Source organism: Idiotropiscis lumnitzeri, chromosome 16, assembly GCF_059441095.1.
Source record: "Idiotropiscis lumnitzeri isolate Australia: NSW breed Sydney's pygmy pipehorse chromosome 16, RoL_Ilum_1.0, whole genome shotgun sequence".
NCBI lineage: Eukaryota > Metazoa > Chordata > Actinopteri > Syngnathiformes > Syngnathidae > Idiotropiscis > Idiotropiscis lumnitzeri.
Genome location: NC_142406.1, coordinates 13,435,350 through 13,458,420, shown reverse-complemented (window position 1 = coordinate 13,458,420; position 23,071 = coordinate 13,435,350). Strand labels below are relative to the sequence as shown.

Sequence of the window (23,071 nt, the reverse complement as noted above, 5' to 3'; positions counted from 1 at the left end):
TGATTGGGTCCGTGTCTCTATTGGTCATTGGTTATTGACAACATATTAAAAATGATAAGATATTTAAAAAAAAAAAAGAATATAGCACGAGACACAAATCTAAATACGGCTGGTATGTTTGTTTGAGATTCCCTGAAGTTGTCACCAACTGCAATTATACTACTAACCAGGAGATGGCGACAACGTGGCGTCTGAAGACGATGTCGTTGTTTCACAATAGTCAAGTTGTCGTACTTTATGGCATGTGATTCCGTTTCATTTTGTGGGGTGAAATTGAAGCACTTCCATTGTTTTCACTTCCGGGTTATATCAACGTCAGCCTAAAAATACTTCTGTCTGTCAACAAACAACAAACTTTAACAACACACGGTTTAAGAAAAAAATAAACCACCCAAAAGCAAAAACATGTATATATCGTCCGAGTTTAGAGATTGCTTACGGTCTCGCCAACTATATTAAGAATTTAGGACCGACTTGGGAGCGGCTTCCGTTTATTGCATTCGACAACAGCACAACACTCTTTTTCATGACGTGTTTCACCATGCGATAGTTATCAGTTATCCGCCACTTGGATGTAGTTACAGAGATTCACCACAAGAGAGCAGCATATAATGTTTTTACTAAAAAAAAAATACAATGACATTGTAATAATATTTGACGCGTTTGTTGTTAATTATCAGTGTAGTATTAAGTCAAAATTAAATTTAAAATAGAACTGACATTTTCGCGACAATTTATCCTTTTTCTTATTTTTTTTAATTATAATAGTAATGTAAACTTTTGGACTCTGGGTGTGCCGTTTCACACATTTACGATAATTTGACCCTCTAATTCATGATTCGCAGCGCCAAATTGTGTCACTGATAGTGTAGTGGTACATTCGCCTGACGTGTGCGCGGACAACGTGGGTTCGGTTCCCACTCGGTGTCTATGTCTACCCTGTGAATGTTTGGTGCAATGGTCAGGATGTGATGATCCCGTAGATAGCTGGGATGAGGTCCACCACCCTGTACATGATAAACGTGTGGATAATTACAATATTATTTTTTTTGCAAACTAGATTAGCCGTGACCCGGAAGTTAAAAATCGACCGGAAAAGGAAGCGAAGAATTGTTTGGAAACGTCATGTTGTGGTTTTGAGTATGTTAGCGTTAACTAAGAATCTTTAGCACTGTTTATTCGTGCAAAAGCGTCCACAATGAAGGAATGTTGGCTCCACGTCGAACCGATGAAGGAATACTGGCTCCACGTCGATCTGCACAAAAGTGGCGACGCGTTTGTGGAAAGGTAACGCGTCCTCAACTTTTCCACGTTTTCACAGCGTGTTCCTTTAGAAGTATATTTCTATTTAAAAAGAAACATTGTCTCTCCTATTTAGCGCGTTCCTCATGTGACTCGGTTAGATCAAAACACGTGGTGCATGTGCACAATCTAACGCGACGCCTGACTATTTGCTATTTGCTATTTGGTAATGTGACTACTTTTTAATTAAACTTCCTGTCAAAAAACGAGAACGCCTTGATATCTTAAAGTAAAAATACACGTATCGTCTGTTTTAAATGTTATTAATGATCACACTGACCTTAACGAGTGCATTTCTGCTTTCGATTAAAAAATTGACAGCCTGTCATCAAAACAAATGTTACATTTAATTATTAGCGGCATAAACATTTAAGAGTATTTTAATACTTTGTCGTTATTGGCTGACAAGCCACGTTTTTTTCTTTATGCAAATTGAACACATGCAAATTAGGGTATATGCAAATGAGCTCACTCAATGATTATGTTTTTGTTTATTTTTACAGGATGGAGGACGTTTTGGACACCAAACAACCGACAGATTCACAGTTCTGGACATCTGGACTCGTCTGCACTCCAAAGACGGCAACTTTTTTTCGGACTGGTGAGTGTTCTGTTTCAAGGCAAGGGAATCCATGCTGTGTGCGTAAGGGGGTAACATGCCAAATCATTCCAAAAAAATTAATCTTGCCAATTTTCATTTTAATGAAAGTTGTTGTCCTTGGTAGTGATGGCATAACATTAAATCTAAAATTTGAGGTCAATTAGAACAGTTTTTAGGTGCTACAAACCTGCGCATATTAATGAGTTTGGCAAAAAGGGGCGTGGCCATCTTACTTTAAGCTCTTTTTCTCAAGAATTACTTTGTCAATCTTCACAAAGCACATATTTCTGGAATGGGAATTTAACAAGGAATCCAAATCTGCAATTGTTTAGCAGATCAGTGCATATTTTTTTAACAGCTCAGCTAATTAATATTCGGGTGGCTGTAACTCCAAAATCTCTGCTCTGATTGACCTCAAATTTCAGATTTAGTGTTGTGCTATTACTATCAACAAGTACAGCAAGTTTCATTCAAATCAAAATCGGCTTGGTTTTAAACCCACTGAGTGATTTGGCATTGAATGGCCCCTTGAGGAGGTGAGTGTGATGACACTTAGTCATTTTTCAGTGCACCTTGACCTCTGCTTCATCTACTGCACGCATACAAGCTCATCATTCAATGCTTTTGAACATTAGTTTTTTTTCTAAATGGTTTAAAAATAATTTGTTTGGTTAATAAGTTGCCAAAATAACACAGACTTGTCGTTTTTTAAATATTTTTTAAATTAAAAAAAATATCTATTTTGCCTGCGTAAAAAAAATAATAGTTTTTACAAAAACAATCCTTCAGCACATGTTCAGAAGCATTGAATGATGTTCTTGTCGTGTTTGCAAGTGTTGTGCAGTACTTGAAGCTTTGGCCTGTTGTGCTGATGTGACATCACGCACTCTTCCTCAAGCACACATTGTGGCGTCCTCTGCTTTTGCTTCCATGTAGAGCCTGTCAGCCAGTGTTTGTGTTTAACAAGTCACACGTCATTGCTAATATGGTGTCAAATTGTTAAAAAAAAGCGCGTTTGTGTCGTATATTGTTCAACTGTAATTAGAATGTTTTATTGCTAACTGCACCCTGACTGAGTTAAAAAAAATTTAATATTCTTTTATTTTTAAAGCACTGTTATCCACAATTTGTTTTTGTCATGTTCTCATTTGTTGAATGGACGTCAACTGTACTGTTTAAGTTTTGTTGGAAGATTTTTTTGGCCTCTGATCCAAGCAGGCTTCTTGGTTTCATGCTCAAGGCCAGATGGCGAGCTGTCCCGTCTGGCCTTGAGCATGAAACCAAGAAGCCTGCTCGCATCAGTGACCAAACAAAAATCTCAAACAGTCCAGTTGCCTTCCATTCAACAAATGAGAACATGACAAAAACAAATAGTGGAGAACAATGCTTTAATTTTTAAAAAATAATTTTTAAGAAATTAAAAAAAATGAAATGAAAAACTCAGTCAGGGTGCAGTTAGCAATCAAAACTTTAAGACTCCAATTACAGCTGAGCAATTTACTGTACAGAAACTTTTGTTTTAACAATTTGACACCATTTCAGCAATGTTGATGTGTGACAAAAGTTAAACACTGGATGACAGCCTGTTCATGAAAGCAGCAGCAGAGATCGCCACAATGTGTGCTCGAGTCAGTCAGTAATGCGCTTTAACATCTGCTTGATTTTTGACATATGGTGTAAAATTATGTATTAAAAAAAATGCTTCTCTTTAAAATATATTGTTGAACTGTAAATCGAGTCTCCGTGTTTTATTGCTCACTACACCCTCACAGATTTTAAAATGGCCTTGTTCTGGATGCCAACTGGACTGTTCAGGTTGTGCTGGAAAACGTTTGGCCTCTGCTCCGAGCAGGCTTGTTGGTTTCATGCTCAAACAGCAGATGGCGAGCTGTCCTTGCTGGCGTTTGAGCATGAACTCAAGAAGCCTGCTCGGACGAGGGGCCAAAAGTCTTCCAGCGCGACCGGAACAGTCCGGTTGTCGTCCAATCACGGCCCGGAAAAAGCATGTTTAGTAGCCACACCCACTTTGCAATTCTGGATTTGTCATGCGAAAAAATTTCCATAACTCCGCCCACCTCTTGAAAAGACCAATCAGAACCTGGCATGCAAAATATTTTCCTTAACTCCGCCCACTCTGCCAAATTGACCAATCAGCTTGTGGGTATGCAAATAAATTTACATAACCACGCCCATTTTGTAGCAAAAACACGTGATTTTGGCACGGATTTGCATATCCACACCCCTTTATGCTAATATCAGCATTGTATGTTAATTAATTTGCATAACTCCACCCCTTCCAACCCAACCAATCAGATCACTAGCTTCTTCCTATTTTGCATAGCCACACCCATTTCTTACCAAAGCCACCAATCAGAGATTCCCTGTTCCTTCATTTGCATAATGCCCCGCCCACTTTCCTTTTTTAGTTTATTAAATAATTGTTAGTTATTAAATATGTTACAATAATTCATGACATGTAAGATTATATTTGCAAAGTACATGTTTATTGGCAAAAACACTAAAAAAAATAAAAAAAATAAAAAAAAAGAACTATAAAAAAAAATTGACAGGTGTCTCTTTGCCGCTGCCTGTTGAAGTCGTCAGCTAGCGAGACTGGAGGGCCCAACAAAACGACAGCGAGTCCAAAGTCACGGATTCCAGTCAGTACCTGGAGAAAGGGGACATGCGAGTTCGAGAACATTTCTTGTGCAGTCAACAGTTGAACCTACCAGGGATGAAGACGATTGCAGAGTTTGCACCGCTGCATTCACAGGAAGCAGGAAGTTGTGAAGTGCAGTCAGCATGCATGTGCACGAGTAGCTAAACCGTCTCAAACTTGGTCTTCCACTTCTTGGCAGGCTGCTCCGAAGTTGGCTTCCGCACCTTCTTGATGTGGTCCTCCAGCTGACGCAACAACGCAGGGTAAGCAAAGAGCCCCCAGTCAAAAAATAAGTCTGCACAAACAAGTATTGTTGAAATGACCATTTATTTTACTTGCAGATTAAAAATCAAGTTGCACACCATGGAAGGGGGGAAAAAAGTTGCAGTGGGAGGACAGCTTGGATCAGTGTGCCGTGACTTCAGTAAAACAAAAGACAGACATTGTCAGACAAAACATTTAAACACCTTCGTGTTTAAGATGAAACGCACGACCACAAACCTGTCAAAATTCCACTTCAGACATTTTGTGATTCTGGAACCTTCTGCTTGAGGACGAACAGTTGCCAGTTCTGCAAACTTCCCCATCATGTCGAACTGATTCTGAGGGCTCCATAGTGGACAAACCTAAACAGGAGGTAAGCAAAAGACAAGTCCAGCTTCTAATTTTTAAAAGTTTATTCATGCGTCAACGTGAGAGATTTATGGGCCAATGACGACGACATACTTGTAAAAATTCTTCATCCTGCAGATGCTAAATTTTGGTGGCCGGTGTGCAAAGTCCATGATGGCGCCTTCACTCGAAGCTTCTGCACAGTCAAAAAAAAAAAAAAAGCCTCACAGAATATTGATCATTTCCCATGCACCTACAACAAACAAGAAAAATATTTTATTCACGTTATTCAAGTGAGAGAAGTTGCTGGTCCAGGTTCTCCAGGGCCAAGTTGTGCTTTGGCGCCATCTGGTGGACATAATCCTCAAGAATACCAACACGTGAGTATTGGCGCAGAATGACAAATGTACCTTTGTGAAGGTCTTGAGTGAAGCGCATCCCAGTGCAACGTTGGCAACTACAAAAGAGAAATGTGTTTAAAAAAAGTTCATGTCGGCCATTTTGTTTTGCAGAGTGATCAAACCTTCGATGTTTTAGCTCATCTTCACCATGTGCTGAAACTAAATTAAAACATGATATCATATTTGGATGCATTTGAGTGTTTTTATCTCACCAGTGACGAGAGCAGAGCTGAGCAGGACATCTCGGCAATGACCTGCAGTACGATGGGTGGGCACACAAAGACACAATGTTAGAAAAATGACATTTGGTAAGCACATTTAAACGGAGGTTAAAAAAGAGAGAGACGCCATTTCAGAGCAAATTTAGCCATTCGCTGCAGATTGCAAGCCTGTGGAGAGAAATTGAAAGAATTAAAACAAAGCAATAGTTGATTCGCGTTTGAATTGTGAACATACAAACGCTGGCAACTTACCTTCTGCCAAACGCGGCTCTTTTGCTACAATGCAAAAAAAAAAAAAAAGGAAAAAGTGCGTTAGTTGAAAAGTTCACAACGTTTACTTACCGCTTTATTTCTCAAGAGTTTGTGTCATTTTATCCCGCGTTTGGGATGATTAAACACTTGAGCTGCAAGATAGAAAAGTTATTGCACGCCGGAAACGTGATTTAATGGTCAAAGTTACAATGTCGTGTCTAAAAAAAGAAACTTATACAAACTTTTTGTCATCTTGTCGAGACGTCGACGTGAAGCTGTCAGCTCGGTGGAGAAAGAGATCGCCGGTTCAATTTGTCGCAGCTTAAATAGATTTTCGCTAATGACGTCGTCACGTGGTTCTTTTTTTTCCTCAAAAGCTTTATTTAAACCATAGAACAAAATATAAAAAACGACAAAACTTTGCCAGAAAAACTCGAGGAAACATGTGAAGTCAAGTGGGGATCGAACCAGCGCCGTCCATACGTGATGGCAGCGCAATCGTAGTCGCTGACCATTGGGCCATTTTCGCCATGCCACTTCCGGTGTTTTTATCATTTATATTTCACACTTTCACATTGTCACCTACTGAATTCTACATACTTGAAACTATAAATCCAAACTAAACACCCGAGTTTGATAAGCCAGAATCAGTCGAGTAGTTTTCGACCTTGCGTATGGTTTAGATGAATCCTTGTTCGAATCCCCTTTTCTGCTTATGTGCAACGTTGGTGCAGAGAGCGAGACTCGAACCTGGGTCACCTGAACTGGACTCAAAGTTTTAGACCATTCAACCAACAAAGATGAAATTTTTCGCCATTTTTTGCTCCTATTTGTCTTTCCTATATTCCTGTTTTTATTTTTTAACATTACATTCGGCTATCGCGGGCCTAGTTCGTTTCCCGTTCTTTTCCTCATTTCTACGTATGTTGAAAAAGGTTGCAAAGAGCAGGGTTTGAACTCTGTCAATGCGGTACCGGAATCCTTCTCTTATACCATGGGCCAACCAGCCACGTCGATTCGGCCCAGAAAAATGAAAGTCATGAGTTCGCAGCCCGAATATTGGTTCCAGAATGGGGACTAGTTTTCCCCTCCTCTCACTTCTCTTCCGAATCCAAGGACGGCCATTCTTATGCATCAAAACCAAGTCAATCCTGGGTACAGTTACTGTAGTTATCCACAGGAGGGCAGTATTACATCACATCTTGTGCTTCTCCTCTTTCCTCGAAACTCATGTCTTGGTTTGCCTCTGCACAGCGTTGCGTTTTTTATATGTGACTCATTTGATCCTCAAGAACATGCAAAGATTGAACTTGGTTATGATGTCAGCTTTATTTGGAGAAACACAAGATGACAAAGACATTTCACATCAGGAAGTCCAATATGATTTTTTTAATGAGCATTCTGTTTTAGTATAGTGCAGAACCTAAACTGGGCGCCAGTATGAATCGCAAAAATCTATGAATAATTTATGCTCCCCTAAAAGCGATCATAACTGCCTTTATAGTTCTCCGTACTTTATAAAAACACGGAGTCATAGTCAAATGGAATGTAAAGAATGTAACAGTTTGTACGTCAAAATTAATTGCGGCTACCAGTGTGCACCAGGTGAAGGGAGACTAAGAACACCTGAGAATCGTGTAAAAATGTCCACCCTTGATATTTTTCCCCCTTTGCAGTCACGATGGCCTTCGACAGCTGAGAAACGAGATGCATACAAGTGAGCAAATGTTGCTCTTCTGCAGTTCCTCCTCCTTTTCAATCAGTCCTGTATACTTGGCTTGTTAACTTCCTCCTCATGTGGCAGTAAATTGTCACAGAATTTGATGAGCGTCTTTGTAATTGTATCTTCTTTTTTTCCATTTCCAATGTTGATGTAATAAACTTAACTTGAACTGAGTGTGGCTGGTCTATCCGAGGAACATGTTAAATAAAAGACAATGGTCCCTTTGCAAATCCAAATATACTTTTGGAGGAGCAGGCAGAGAAAATGTGTTCAAGTTGAGCATGTGTTACCTGTGCACAAAAGGTTCGCAGTTAATGTGGACGCTACAGCAGCCGACATGGAGAAATTATTTCATTGTGGGAACCTCGGCTCATGCAATCAACAACTTTTTACTTGACGTTTAAGCAAGGTAACCAAACTAGCCACGCGTTTAAAGACACGAAACAAAGTCTACGCAACGTGCTGGTCAATACAAACACTTCCTTGGTTTCATTTCATCGGGATTTCCACTTCCGGGTTATATCAACGTCTGCCTAAAAAAACTTCTGTCTGTCAACAAACAACAAACTTTAACAACACACGGTTTAAGAAAAAAATAAACTTCACAAAAGCAAAAAATATATATCGTCCGAGTTTAGGGGCTTCCTACGATCTCGCCAACAACAATAATAATTTAGAACCGACTTGGGAGCGCCTTCCGTTTATTGCATTCGACAACAGTACAACTCTTTTTCACGCAGGTGTGTTTGACCATGCAATAGTTATCAGTTATCAGCCACTTGGATGTAGTTACAGAGATTCACCACAGGAGGGCAACATATAATGTGTTTTTCCCCTCTCCCCTCTCAACGTTGGCATCTTCACTATATTTAATCTATGACGTGTTTTGACCATATGATGCACACTACTTGTCATTGTTTTAAAATTAAACTAACGACCACGCATTAGAACAATTCTGTGTAGTTTGTTGCGTCTGCTTCATTCGGGAAGAATAATTTTGAGTATAAAAATAACACATCTGAGAAGCACGCATTCACACTGACATTGCCATGCATTTTTCAAGTGACGATTTTTGGAGCCCTTCGTCTTTCTTGTCAAACTTCTTGATCATCGCGTCGAAACTGGCTGACGATCAGCAGACGTACGATGTCGACGGGAGGCTTGCAAAAACCTTCCAGGGAATCACAACTGTAATGGTTTTCCTGTCATGGCGTAAGCAACCCTGCTGCGAAAACTATTGTGAAAAAACAGGCGCAAAAACATATTGAAAATTAAAACGAGACAACAAGGACCCTTTTACTCTTAAAAAATGCAATGAAATTGGAATAATATTTGACGCGTTCGTTGTTAATTATCAGTTTAGAATTAGTGCAGTAAAAACTTAATTTAAAACAGAACAGGACATTTTCACCACGATTTATCTTTTTTATTTTAAATTATATAATAGTAATTTAAAATTTTGGACTCTGGGTGTGCCGTTTAACACATTTACGATAATTTGCCCCTCGAATTCATTATTCGCGATGTCACGTCGTGTCACTGATAGTGTAGTGGTACATTCGCCTGACGTGTGTTCGGGCAACGTGGGTTCGGTTCCCACTCGGTGACGGTGTCTATGTCTACCCTGTGATTGGCCGGGCGTCTTCTTCAGGCTATGATGAGCCCGTCGTTAGCTGGGATAAGGTCCAGCACCCTCCCGTCACTCTGTATAGGATAACCGGTGTGGATAATGCACAGCTGCATTCAGGTTTCGGTTTTGCAAGATAGCTTAGCCGCGACCCGGAAGTTAATTTGACCGGAAGCGGAAGCGAAGAATTGTTTGGCAACGTCATGTTGTGGTTTTGAGTATGTTAGCGTTAACTAAGAATCTTTAGCACTGTTTATTCGTGCAAAGGCGTCCACAATGAAGGAATGTTGGCTCCACGTCGAACCGATGAAGGATTATTGGCTCCACGTCGATCTGCTCAAACGTGGCGACGCGTTTGTGCAAAGGTAACGCGTCCTGAACTTTTCCACGTTTTCACAGCGTGTTCCTTTTGAAGTATATTTCTATTTCAAAATAATCATTGTCTCCAATTTAGCGTGTTTCTCGTGTGATTCGGTGAGATAAAAACACGTGGTGCATGTGCACAATCTAACGCGACGCTTTACTATTTGCTATTTGGTAATGTGACTACTTTTTAATTAAGCTATCTGACAAAAACGAGAACGCCTCGATATCTTAAAGTAAAAATACACGTATCGTCTGTTTTAAATGTATTTAAAGTTCACACTGACCTTAACGAGTTTATTTCTGCTTTCGATTAAAAAATGGACAGCCTGTCATCAAAACAAATGTTATATTTAATTATTAGCGGCATTAACATTTAAGATTGTAGTTATTGGCTGACAAACCACGTTTCTTTTCTTTATGCAAATTGACCCATATGCAAATTAGTGCATATGCAAATGAGCTCACTCAATGTTTATGTTTTTGTTTATTTTTACAGGATGGAGGATGTTTTGGACATCAAACAACGACAGATTCACAGTTCTGGACATCTGGACTCGTCTGCACTCCAAAGACGGCAACTTTTTTTCGGACTGGTGAGTGTTCTGTTTCAAGGCAAGGGAATCCATGCTGTGTGCGTAAGGGGGTAACATGCCAAATCATTCCAAAAAAATTAATCTTGCCAATTTTCATTTTAATGAAAGTTGTTGTCCTTGGTAGTGATGGCATAACATTAAATCTAAAATTTGAGGTCAATTAGAACAGTTTTTAGGTGCTACAAACCTGCGCATATTAATGAGTTTGGCAAAAAGGGGAGTGGTCATCTTACTTTAAGCTCTTTTTCTCAAGAATTACTTTGTCAATATTCACAAAACACATATTTTTGAAATCGGAACTTAACAAGGAATCCAAATCTGCAATTGTTTAGCAGATCAGTGCATATTTTTCTAACAGCTCAGCTAATTAATATTCGGGTGGCTGTAACTCCAAAATCTCTGCTCTGATTGACCTCAAATTTCAGATTTAGTGTTGTGCTATCACTATCAACAAGTACAGCAAGTTTCATTCAAATCGAAATCGGCTTGGTTTTAAACCCACTGAGTGATTTGGCATTGAATGGCCCCTTGAGGAGGTGAGTGTGATGACACTTAGTCATTTTTCAGTGCACCTTGACCTCTGCTTCATCTACTGCACACATGCAAGCTCACCATTCAATGCTTTTGAACATTAGTTTTTTTTCTAAATGGTTTAAAAAATAATTTGTTTGGTTAATAAGTTGCCAAAATAACACAGACTTGTCGTTGTTTTTTTAAAAATATTTTTTAAGTAAAAAAAAAAAAAGTTTTTTTTCCTGCTTAAGAAAATATTTAAAAAAAATCTTTTAGCACATGTTCAAAAGCATTGAATGATGTTCTTGTCGTGTTTGCAAGTGTTGTGCAGTACTTGAAGCTTTGGCTTGTTGTGCTGATGTGACATCACACACTCTTCCTCAAGCACACATTGTGGCATTTTCTGCTGCTGCTTCCATGTAGAGCCTGTCAGCCAGTGTTTGTGTTTAACAAGTCACACGTCATTGCTAAAATTGTGTCAAATTGTTTAAAAATAGCGTGTTTGTGTAGTATATTGTTCAACTGTAATTAGAATGTTTGTTTTATTGCTAACTGCACCCTGACTGAGTTAAAAAAAATATTTAAACATTTTTAAAAATTATGTTTTTAAAGCGTTGTTTTTGTCATGTTCTCATTTGTTGAATGGACGTCAACTGTACTGTTTAAGTTTTGTTGGAAGATTTTTTTGGCCTCTGATCCAAGCAGGCTTCTTGGTTTCATGCTCAAGGCCAGATGGCGAGCTGTCCCGTCTGGCCTTGAGCATGAAACCAAGAAGCCTGCTCGCATCAGAGACCAAACAAAAATCTCAAACAGTCCAGTTGCCTTCCATTCAACAAATGAGAACATGACAAAAACAAATAGTGGATAAAAATGCTTTGAAAAAAAAAACATTTTTTAACATAAAAAAAAAAAAAAACTCAGTCAGGGTGCAGTTAGCAATCAAAACACTCAAACTCCAATTACAGCTGAGCAATTTACTGTACAAAAACTTTCGTTTTAACAATTTGACACCATTTCAGCAATGTTGATGTGTGACAAAAGTTAAACACTGGATGACAGGCTGTTCATGAAAGCAGAGGTGAGTGAAGTCCGTCATGTCAGTGCGCTTTAACCTCTGCTTAATTTATGACATATGGTGTAAAATTATGTATTAAAAAAAAAACGGCTTCTCTTCAAAATATATTGTTGAACTGTAAATCGAGTCTCCGTGTTTTATTACTCACTACACCCTCACAGGTTTTAAAATGGCCTTGTTCTGGATGCCAACTGGACTGTTCAGGTTGTGCTGGAAAACGTTTGGCCTCTGCTCCGAGCAGGCTTGTTGGTTTCATGCTCAAACAGCAGATGGCGAGCTGTCCTTGCTGGCGTTTGAGCATGAACTCAAGAAGCCTGCTCGGACGAGGGGCCAAAAGTCTTCCAGCGCGACCGGAACAGTCCGGTTGTCGTCCAATCACGGCCCGGAAACAGCATGTTTTCTAGCCACACCCACTTTGCAATTCTGGATTTGTCATGCGAAAATATTTCCATAACTCCGCCCACCTCTCGAAAAGACCAATCAGAACCTGGCATGCAAAATATTTTGCTTAACTCCACCCACTCTGCCAAATCAACCAATCAGCTTGCGGGTATGCAAATTAATTTGCATAACCACGCCCATTTTGTAGCAAAAACACGTGATTTTGGCACGGATTTGCATATCCACACCCCTTTATGCTAATATCAGCATTGTATGTTAATTAATTTGCATAACTCCACCCCCTTCCAAACCAACCAATCAGATCACTAGCTTCTTCCCATTTTGCATAGCCACACCCATTTCTTACCAAAGCCACCAATCAGAGATTCCCTGTTCCTTCATTTGCATAATGCCCCGCCCACTTTCCTTTTTGAATTTATTAAATAATTGTTAGTTATTAAATATGTTACAATAATTCAAGACATGTAAGATTATATTTGCAAAGTACATGTTTATTGGCAAAAACACTAAAAAAAACACAAAAAATTAAAGGATTTAAAAAAAAAAAAAAAACTAAAAAATAAAGTTTACAAAAGAACTATAAAAAATAAAAATTGACAGGTGTCTCTTGGCCACTGCCTGGTGAAGTAGTCAGCTAGCGAGACTAAAGCGTCGATGGGCCCAACAAAACGACCGCGAGTCCAAAGTCACGGATGCCAGTCAGTACCTGGAGAAAGGGGACATGCGAGTTCGAGAACATTTCTTGTGCAGTCAACAGTTGAACCTACCAGGGATGAAGACGATCGCAGAGTTTGCACGGCTGCATTCACAGGAAGCAGGAAGTTGTGAAGTGCAGTCAGCATGCATGTGCACGAGTAGCTAAACCGTCTCAAACTTGGTCTTCCACTTCTTGGCAGGCTGCTCCGAAGTTGGCTTCCGCACCTTCTTGATGTGGTCCTCCAGCTGACAAAGCTGACGCAACAACGCAGGGTAAGCAAAGAGCCCCCAGTCAAAAAATAAGTCTGCACAAACAAGTATTGTTGAAATGACCATTTATTTTACTTGCAGATTAAAAATCAAGTTGCACACCATGGAAGGGGGGAAAAAAGTTGCAGTGGGAGGACAGCTTGGATCAGTGTGCCGTGACTTCAGTAAAACAAAAGAAAGACATTGTCAGACAAAACATTTAAACACCTTCGTGTTTAAGATGAAACGCACAACAAACCTGTCAAAATTCCACTTCAGACATTTTGTGATTCTGGAACCTTCTGTTTGAGGACGAACAGTTGCCAGTTCTGCAAACTTCCCCATCATGCCAAACTGATTCTGAGGGCTCCACAGTGGACAAACCTAAACAGGAGGTAAGCAAAAGACAAGTCCAGCTTCTAATTTTTAAAAGTTTATTCATGCGTCAACGTGAGAGATTTCAGGGCCAATGACGACATACTTGTAAAAATTCTTCATCCTGCAGATGCTAAATTTTGGTGGCCAGTGTGCAAAGTCCATGATGGCGCCTTCACTCGAAGCTTCTGCACAGTCAAAAATAAAGTCAACAACACCTCACAGAATATTGATCCTTTCCCATGCACCTACAACAAACAAGAAAAATATTTTATTCACGTTATTCAAGTGAGAGAAGTTGCTGGTTCAGGTTCTCCAGGGCCAAGTTGTGCTTTGGCGCCATCTGGTGGACATAATCATCAAGAAAACCAACATGTGAGTATTGGCGCAGAATGACAAATGTACCTTTTTGAAGATCTTGAGTGAAGCGCATCCCAGTGCAACGTTGGCAACTACAAAAGAGAAATTTGTTTAAAAAAAGTTCATGTCGGCCATTTTGTTTTGCAGAGTGATCAAACCTTCGATGTTTTAGCTCATCTTCATGTGCTGAAACTAAATTAAAACATGATATCATATTTGGATGCATTTGAGTGTTTTTATCTCACCAGTGACGAGAGCAGAGCTGAGCAGGACATCTCGGCAATGACCTGCAGTACGATGGGTGGGCACACAAAGACACAATGTTAGAAAAATGACATTTGGTAAGCACATTTAAACGGAGGTTAAAAAAGAGAGAGACGCCATTTCAGAGCAAATTTAGCCATTCGCTGCAGATTGCAAGCCTGTGGAGAGAAATTGAAAGAATTAAAACAAAGCAATAGTTGATTCGCGTTTGAATTGTGAACATACAAAAGCTGGCAACATACCTTCTGCCAAACGCGGCTCTTTTGCTGCAATGCAAAATATACAAAAAATGGGCGTTAGTTTAAAAGTTCACAGCGTTTACTTACCGCTTTAAATCTCAAACGTTTGTGTCATTTCAATTAAACACTCGAGCTGCAAGATAGAAAAAGTTAGTGGACGCCGAAAACGTTATTTAATGGTCAAAGTTACAATGATGTGTCTAAAAAAGAAACTTACAAACTTTTGGTCATCTTGTCGAGACGTCGACGTGATGCTGTCAGCTCGATGGAGAAAGAGAACGCCGGTTCAATTTGTCGCAGCTTAAATAGATTTTCGCTAACGACGTCGTCACGTGGTTCTTTTTTTTCCTCAAAAGCTTTATTTAAACAAGAGAACAAAAATTAAAAAACGACAAAACTTTGCCAGAAAAACTCGAGGAAACATGTGAAGTCAAGTGGGGATCGAACCAGCGCCGTCCATACGTGATGGCAGCGCAATCGTAGTCGCTGACCATTGGGCCATTTTCGCCATGCCACTTCCGGTGTTTTTATCATTTATATTTCACACTTTCACATTGTCACCTGAATTCTACATACTTGAAACTATAAATCCAAACTAAACACCCGAGTTTGATAAGCCAGAATCAGTCGAGTGGTTTTCGACCTTGCGTATGGTTTAGATGAATCCTTGTTCGAATCCCCTTTTCTGCTTATGTGCAACGTTGGTGCAGAGAGCGAGACTCGAACCTGGGTCACCTGAACCGGACTCAAAGTTTTAGACCATTCAACCAACATGGATGAAATTTTTCGCCATCTTTTGATCCTATTTGTATTTCATATATTCCTGTTTTTATTTTTTAACATTACATTCGGCTATCGCGGGCCTAGTTCGTTTCCCGTTCTTTTCCTCATTTCTACGTATGTTGAAAAAGGTTGCAAAGAGCAGGGTTTGAACTCAGTCAATGCGGTACCGGAATCCTTCTCTTATACAATGGGCCAACCAGCCACGACGATTCGGCCCAAAAAAAATGAAAGTCATGAGTTCGCAGCCCGAATATTGGTTCCAAAATGGGGACTAGTTTTCCCCTCCACTCACTTCTCTACCGAATCCAAGGACGGCCATTCTTATGCATCAATACCAAGTCAATCCTGGGTACAGTTACTGTAGTTATCCACAGGAGGGCAGTATTACATCACATCTTGTGCTTCTCCTCTTTCCTCGAAACTTATGTCTTGGTTTGCCTCTGCACACTGTTGCGTTTTTTATATGTGACTCATTTGATCCTAAAGAACATGCAAAGATTGAACTTGGTTATGATGTCAGCTTTATTTGGAGAAACACAAGATGACAAAGACATTTCACATCAGGAAGTCCAATATGATTTTTTAATGAGCATTCTGTTTTAGTATAGTGCAGAACCTAAACTGGGCGCCAGTTTGAATCGCAAAAATCTATGAATAATTTATGCTCCCCTAAAAGCGATCATAACTGCCTTCATAGTTCTCCGTACTTTATAAAAACACGGAGTCATAGTCAAATGGAATGTAAAGAATGTAACAGTTTGTACGTCAAAATTAATTGCGGCTACCAGTGTGCACCAGGTGAAGGGAGACTAAGAACACCTGAGAATCGTGTAAAAATGTCCACTCTTGATATTTTTCCCCCTTTGCAGTCACCATGGCCTTCGACAGCTGAGAAACGAGATGGATACAAGTGAGCAAATGTTGCTCTTCTGCAGTTCCTCCTCCTTTTCAATCAGTCCTGTATACTTGGCTTGTTAACTTCCTCCTCACGTGGCAGTAAATTGTCACAGAATTTGATGAGCGTCTTTGTAATTGTATCTTCTTTTTTCCATTTCCAATGTTGATGTAATAAACTTAACTTTAACTGAGTGTGGCTGGTCTATCCGAGGAACATGTTAAATAAAAGACAATGGTCCCTTTGCAAATCCAAATATACTTTTGGAGGAGCAGGCAGAGAAAATGTGTTCAAGTTGAGCATGTGTTACCTGTGTACAAAAGGTTCGCAGTTAATGTGGACGCTACAGCAGCCGACATGGAGAAATTATTTCATTGTGGGAACCTCTGCTCATGCAATCAACAACTTTTTACTTGGCGTTTAAGCAAGGTAACCAAACTAGCCACGCGTTTAAAGACACGAAACAAAGTCTACGCAACGTGCTGGTCAATACAAACACTTCCTCGGATTCATTTCATCGGGATTTTCACTTCCGGGTTATATCAACGTCAGCAAAAAAAAACCCTTTATTTTCCAGTCTGTCAACAAACAACAAACATGAACGACACACGGTTTAAGAAAAAATAAACCTCACAAAAGCAAAAAAATATAAATATATATCGTCCGAGTTTAGGGGCTTCCTATGATCTCGCCAACAATAATAATAATTTAGAACCGACTTGGGAGCGACTTCCGTTTATTGCGTTCGACCACCGCCACAACAGTACAACACTCTTTTTCATGACGTGTATGACCATGCAATAGTTACCAATAATCCGCCACTTGGATGTAATTACAGAGATTCACCACAAGAGAGCAGCATATAATGTGTTTTTACCCTTTAAACGTTGGTGTTTCATCTATGACGTGTTTTGACCATACAATACACACTACTTGTACTGCAAAAATTATTGGGAAAAAAAACAGGCACAAAAACACAGTGAAAATTAAAACGACACAACAAGGACCATTTTACTCTAAAAAAATACAATGAAATTGTTATAATATTTGACGCGTTTGTTGTTAATTATCAGTGTAGTATTGAGTCAAAATTTAATTTAAATAGAACTGACATTTTCACGACTATTTATCCTTTTTCTTTTTTTTAAATTATAAGAGTAATTTGTCCTTATTCGCGACGTCTCCCTAAGTCACTGATAGTGTAGTGGTACATTCGCCTGACGTGTGTTTGGTTCCCACTCGGTGACGGGGGCTTTGTCTGCCGCAGATAACTGGGATGAGGTCCAGCACCCTCCCGCCACTCTGCACAGGATAACCGGTGTGGATAATGCATATCTGCATCAAGTTTTTGTTTTTGCAGGCTAGCTTAGCCGCGACCCGGAACTTAAATAGACCGGAAGCGGAAGCGAAGAATTGTTTGGAAACGTCATGTTGTGGTTTTGAGTATGTCAGCAATAACTAAGACTTTTTAGCACTGTTTATTCGTGCAAAGGCGTCCACAATGAAGGAATAGTGGCTCCACGTCGAACCGATGAAGGAATATTGGCACCCCGTCGATCTGCACAAAAGTGGCGACGCGTTTGTGGAAAGGTAACGCGTCCCGAACTTTTCCACGTTTTCACAGCTTGTTCCTTTAGAAGTATATTTCTATTTAAAAAGAAACATGGTCTCTCCTATTGAGCGCGTTTCTCGTGTGATTCGGTGAGATAAAAACACGTGGTGCATGTGCACAATCTAACGCGACGCTTGACTATTTGCTATTTGGTAATGTGACTACTTTTTAATTAAACTACCTGTCAAAAATGAGAACGCCTTGATATCTTAAAGTAAAAATACACGTATCGTATGTTTTAAATGTTTTTAATGATCACACTGACCTTAACTAGTGCATTTCTGCTTTCGATTAAACAATTGACAGCCTGTCATCAAAACAAATGTTACATTTAATTATTAGCGGCATTAACATTTAAGATTGTAGTTATTGGCTGGCAAACCACGTTTTTTTTCTTTATTGCAAATTGACCAATATGCAAATTAGGGTATATGCAAATGAGCTCACTTAATGTTTATGTTTTTGTTTATTTTTACAGGATGGAGGACGTTTTGGACACCAAACAACGACAGATTCACAGTTCTGGACATCTGGACTCGTCTGCACTCCAAAGACGGCAACTTTTTTTCGGACTGGTGAGTGTTCTGTTTCAAGGCAAGGGAATCCATGCTGTGTGCGTAAGGGGGTACCATGCCAAATCATTCCAAAAAAATGAATCTTGCCAATTTTCATTTTAATGAAAGTTGTTGTCCTTGGTAGTGATGGCATAACATTGAATCTAAAATTTGAGGTCAATTAGAGTAGTTTTTAGGTGCTACAAACCTGCGCATATTAATTAGTTTGGCAAAAAGGGGCGTGGTCATCTTACTTTAAGCTCTTTTTCTCAAGAATTACTTTGTCAATCTTCACAAAACACATATTTCTGGAATGGGAATTTAACAAGGAATCCAAATCTGCAATTGTTTAGCAGATCAGTGCATATTTTTTTTAACAGCTCAGCTAATTAATATTCGGGTGGCTGTAACTCCAAAATCTCTGCTCTGATTGACCTCAAATTTCAGATTTAGTGTTGTGCTATCACTATCAACAAGTACAGCAAGTTTCATTCAAATCAAAATCGGCTTGGTTTTAAACCCACTGAGTGATTTGGCATTGAATGGCCCCTTGAGGAGGTGAGTGTGATGACACTTAGTCATTTTTCAGTGCACCTTGACCTCTGCTTCATCTACTGCACACATGCAAGCTCATCATTCAATGCTTTTGAACATTAGTTTTTTTTCTAAATGGTTTAAAAAGAATTTGTTTAGGTAATAAGTTGCCAAAATAACACAGACTTGTCGTTGTTTTTTTAAAAATATTTTTTAAATTAAAAAAAGATTTTTTTCCTGCTTAAGAAAAATAATATTAAAAAAAAAATCTTTGAGCACATGTTCAGAAGCATTGAATGATGTTCTTGTCGTGTTTGCAAGTTTTGTGCAGTACTTGAAGCTTTGGCCTGTTGTGTTGATGTGACATCACACACTCTTCCTCAAGCACACATTGTGGCGTCCTCTGCTTTTGCTTCCATGTAGAGCCTGTCAGCCAGTGTTTGTGTTTAACAAGTCACACGTCATTGCTAATATGGTGTCAAATTGTTAAAAAAAAAAGTGTGTTTGTGTAGTATATTGTTCAACTGTAATTATGTTTGTTTTTTACTAACTGCACCCTGACTGAGTTTTAAATATAAAAAAAAAAAAAAAAATCATTATTATTCACAATTTGTTTTATTCATGTTCTCATTTGTTGAATGGACGTCAACTGGACTGTTTAAGTTTTGTTGGAAGATTTTTTTGGCTTCTTGGTTTCGTGCTCAAAGCCAGATGGCGAGCTGTCCCGTCTGGTCTTGAGCATGAAACCAAGAAGCCTGCTCGCATCAGTGACCAAACAAAAATCTCAAACAGTCCAGTTGCCTTCCATTCAACAAATGAGAACATGACAAAAACAAATAGTGGATAAAAATGCTTTAAAAAAAAAAAAAAGAAAATGAAAAAACAAAGTCAGGGTGCAGTTAGCAATCAAAACTTTCAGACTCCTGTTTTAACAATTTGACACCATTTCAGCAATGTTGATGTGTGACAAAAGTTAAACACTGGATGACAGCCTGTTCATGAAAGCAGCAGCAGAGATCGCCACAATGTGTGCTCGAGTCAGTCAGTAATGCGCTTTAACATCTGCTTGATTTTTGACGTATGGTGTAAAATTATGTATTTTAAAAAAATGCTTCTCTTTAAAATATATTGTTGAACTGTAAATCGAGTCTCCGTGTTTTATTGCTCACTACACCCTCACAGATTTTAAAATGGCCTTGTTCTGGATGCCAACTGGACTGTTCAGGTTGTGCTGGAAAACGTTTGGCCTCTGCTCCGAGCAGGCTTGTTGGTTTCATGCTCAAACAGCAGATGGCGAGCTGTCCTTGCTGGCGTTTGAGCATGAACTCAAGAAGCCTGCTCGGACGAGGGGCCAAAAGTCTTCCAGCGCGACCGGAACAGTCTGGTTGTCGTCCAATCACGGCCCGGAAACAGCATGTTTTGTAGCCACACCCACTTTGCAATTCTGCATTTGTCATGCGAAAATATTTCCATAATTCCGCCCACCTCTCGAAAAGACCAATCAGAACCTGGCATGCAAAATAGTTTGCCTAACTCCGCCCACTCTGCCAAATCAACCAATCAGCTTGCAGGTATGCAAATAAATTTGCATAACCACGCCCACTTCAGGTAAAAAACGCTCACTTTTGGCACTAATTTGCATATCCACACCCCTTTATGCTAATATCAGCATAGCATGTTAAAACATTTGCATAACTCCACCCCCCTTGCCGGCCCAACCAATTGGATCATTAGCTGCTTGCTAATTTGCATAGCCACACCCACTTACTTTCAAAGCAACCAATCAGATGGCTGCCTGTTGCTTCATTTGCATAATGCCTCACCCACTAACCCTTATTTTGTTTTGTTTTTATTTAAGATGTTGCAAAAATTCATGAAATGTAAGATTTATTTATTTGCAAAGTACATGTTTCATGATTGAAAAAAAATTAAAAAATATAAAAACAAAACAAAGGTTACAAGATTATTCAAGAAAAAAATACAACCGGTAAAAGTTGGACTGGGGCGAAGTCGTCAGCCAGCGAAATCAAAGTTATGGATGCCAGTCAGTACCTGGAGAAAGGGGACATGCGAGTTCGAGAACATTTCTTGTGCAGTCAACAGTTGAACCTACCAGGGATGAAGACGATTGCAGAGTTTGCACGGCTGCATTCACAGGAAGCAGGAAGTTGTGAAGTGCAGTCAGCACGCATGTGCACGAGTGACGCAACCGTCTCAAACTTGTCTTCCACTTCTTGGCAAGCTGCTCCGAAGTTGGCTTCCGCACCTTCTTGATGTGGTCCTCCAGCTGACAAAGCTGACGCAACAACACAGGGTAAGCAAAGATCCCCCAGTCAAAAAATAAGTCTGCACAACCAAGTATTGTTGAAATGACCATTTATTTTACTTGCAGTTTAAAAGTTAAGTTGCAGTGGGAGGACAGCTTGGACCAGTGTGTCGTGACTTCTGGAAAACAAAAAACATTTAAACACCTTAGTGTTTAAGATGAAACACACGACCACAAACCTGTCAAAATTCCACTTCAGACATTTTGTAACGCTGGAACCTTCTGCTTGACGAACAGTTGCCAGTTCTGCAATCTTCGCCATCATGTGTAACTGCTTCTGAGGGCTCCACAGAAGACAAAGCTAAACAGGAGGTAAAGCACTAGACAAGTCCAACTTCTAATTTTTAAAAGTTTATTAACATCAACATGAAAGATTTCAGATGCAATGGCAACGTACTTGTAAAAATTCTTCATCCTGCAGATGCAAAATGTTGGTGGCCAATGACAGCTCCTTCACTCAAAGCTTCTGCACACAGTCAAAAAAAAAACAAAAAACACTAATAAAATTTGAAATTTGTCAAGCTTGGGTCATAGAATGATGATCATAGCGCCATGTTCCCCCAGCACCTAAAACAAACAAACTAACATTTAATTGTTTAAAGTCAGAGTAGTTGTTGGTTTAGGTTCTGCAGGGCCAAGGTGTGCTTTGGCGCCACCTGGTGGACAAGCAGGAAGAAAACCAACATGTGAGTATTGGCGCAGAATGGTAAATGTACCTTTGTGAAGGGCTTGCCTGAAGAGCATCTCATTGCAGCTTTGTGGGAACTACAAAAGAGAAATTTGTTAAAAAATGTGAGTCAGCCATTTTGTTTTGCAGAGTGAGCAAACCTTCGATGTTGTAGCTCATCTTCACCATGTGCTGAAACTAAATTAAAACATGATATCATATTTGGATGCATTTGAGTGTTTGTATCTCATCAGTGACGAGAGCAGAGCTGAGCAGGACATCTCGGCAATGACCTGCTGGGTGGGCACACAACGACACAATGTTAGAAACCTGACATTTGGTAAGCGCATTCAAAATGGAGGTTAAAAAAAAGAGAGACGTCATTTTAGAGCAAATTTGGCCATTCGCTGCAGGATGCAAGCCTGTGGAGAGAAATTGAAAGAATTAAAACAAAGCAATAGTTGATTCGCGTTTGAATTGTGAACATACAAACGCTGGCAACCTACCTTCTGCCAAACGCGGCTCTTTTGCTGCAATGCAAAATATACAAAAAATGGGCGTTAGTTGAAAAGTTCACAGCGTTTACTTACCGCTTTAAATCTCAAGCGTTTGTGTCATTTCAATTCACTCGAACTGTAAAATAGAAAAGTTACTGCACGCCGAAAACGTCATTTAATGGTCAAAGTTACAATGATGTGTCTAAAAAAGAAACTTACTTACTTTGGTCATCTTGTCGAGACGTCGACGTGAAGCTGTCAGCTCGGTGGAGAAAGAGAACGCCGTTTCAATTTGTCGCAGCTTAAATAGATTTTCGCTAACGACGTCGTCACGTGGTTCTTTTTTTTCCTCGAAAGCTTTATTTAAACAAGAAAACAAAAACTAAATGAATAAAAGACAAATCTTTGCCGGAAAATTTGAGAAAATCAGTAAAGCAAGTCAAGTGGGGATCGAACCAACGCTGTTCGTACGTGCTTGCACCGCAATCCTCGTCGTTGACCATTCGGCCGTATTCGCCACGATACTTCCGGTGTTTTTATCATTTATATTTTACCCTTTCACATTGTAAGCTGCTGAATTCTTCATACTTTAAACTATAAATCCAACTTAAATACAAGACTGTGTTAAGCCAGAAATAGTCGAGTGGTTTACGACCTTACATTTGGTTCGGAT

General features: G+C 39.5%; 2 protein-coding genes and 1 long non-coding RNA gene across 38 annotated transcripts; 1 reads left to right on the top strand and 2 right to left on the bottom strand.

Moving 5' to 3' along the window:
- Nucleotides 1-1,108: 1,108 nt before the first annotated feature.
- Nucleotides 1,109-22,532, top strand: LOC148321547 (uncharacterized). Of its 6 annotated transcripts, XR_015846886.1 has the most exons (7): nucleotides 1,109-1,287; nucleotides 1,806-1,903; nucleotides 13,244-13,316; nucleotides 13,395-13,498; nucleotides 13,572-13,687; nucleotides 13,798-14,042; nucleotides 16,183-16,401. XR_015846886.1 is itself a non-coding variant. In XM_088318577.1 (5 exons), exons 1-4 carry the CDS (start codon nucleotides 1,207-1,209, stop codon nucleotides 4,979-4,981), a joined length of 321 nt encoding a protein of 106 aa, XP_088174703.1. In that variant the 5' UTR covers nucleotides 1,109-1,206; the 3' UTR covers nucleotides 4,982-5,007; nucleotides 5,084-5,383. The 6 variants fall into 6 exon arrangements, 3 of the variants coding, with proteins under 3 accessions (XP_088174703.1, XP_088174704.1, XP_088174705.1); XR_015846887.1 differs by lacking the exon at nucleotides 16,183-16,401 and having other exon boundaries at nucleotides 13,798-14,242; XR_015846888.1 differs by lacking the exons at nucleotides 1,109-1,287; nucleotides 1,806-1,903; nucleotides 16,183-16,401 and adding exons at nucleotides 9,330-9,763; nucleotides 10,261-10,357 and having other exon boundaries at nucleotides 13,798-14,242.
- Nucleotides 5,235-6,204, bottom strand: LOC148321548 (uncharacterized). The gene is made up of 4 exons (XR_015846889.1): nucleotides 6,139-6,204; nucleotides 5,788-5,829; nucleotides 5,459-5,522; nucleotides 5,235-5,370 (listed from the first exon to the last, which is right to left on the bottom strand). It is a non-coding gene; the product is annotated as an uncharacterized LOC148321548 (long non-coding RNA).
- LOC148321546 (uncharacterized) lies at nucleotides 12,818-22,902 on the bottom strand. 31 transcript variants are annotated; one of them, XR_015846860.1, is made up of 10 exons: nucleotides 22,870-22,900; nucleotides 22,618-22,755; nucleotides 22,492-22,534; nucleotides 22,063-22,194; nucleotides 21,951-21,999; nucleotides 21,632-21,700; nucleotides 21,414-21,535; nucleotides 21,295-21,353; nucleotides 21,022-21,204; nucleotides 20,927-20,960 (listed from the first exon to the last, which is right to left on the bottom strand). XR_015846860.1 is itself a non-coding variant. In XM_088318573.1 (9 exons), exons 6-9 carry the CDS (start codon nucleotides 21,497-21,499, stop codon nucleotides 20,922-20,924), a joined length of 327 nt encoding a protein of 108 aa, XP_088174699.1. In that variant the 5' UTR covers nucleotides 21,500-21,554; nucleotides 21,632-21,700; nucleotides 21,951-21,999; nucleotides 22,063-22,194; nucleotides 22,492-22,534; nucleotides 22,618-22,902; the 3' UTR covers nucleotides 20,776-20,921. The 31 variants fall into 31 exon arrangements, 4 of the variants coding, with proteins under 4 accessions (XP_088174699.1, XP_088174700.1, XP_088174697.1 ...); XR_015846885.1 differs by lacking the exons at nucleotides 20,927-20,960; nucleotides 21,022-21,204; nucleotides 21,295-21,353; ... (5 more) ...; nucleotides 22,618-22,755; nucleotides 22,870-22,900 and adding exons at nucleotides 12,818-13,348; nucleotides 13,416-13,472; nucleotides 13,552-13,676; ... (4 more) ...; nucleotides 14,748-14,886; nucleotides 15,606-15,620; XR_015846883.1 differs by lacking the exons at nucleotides 20,927-20,960; nucleotides 21,022-21,204; nucleotides 21,295-21,353; ... (5 more) ...; nucleotides 22,618-22,755; nucleotides 22,870-22,900 and adding exons at nucleotides 12,818-13,298; nucleotides 13,416-13,472; nucleotides 13,552-13,676; ... (4 more) ...; nucleotides 14,748-14,886; nucleotides 15,606-15,620.
- Nucleotides 22,903-23,071: the final 169 nt, after the last annotated feature.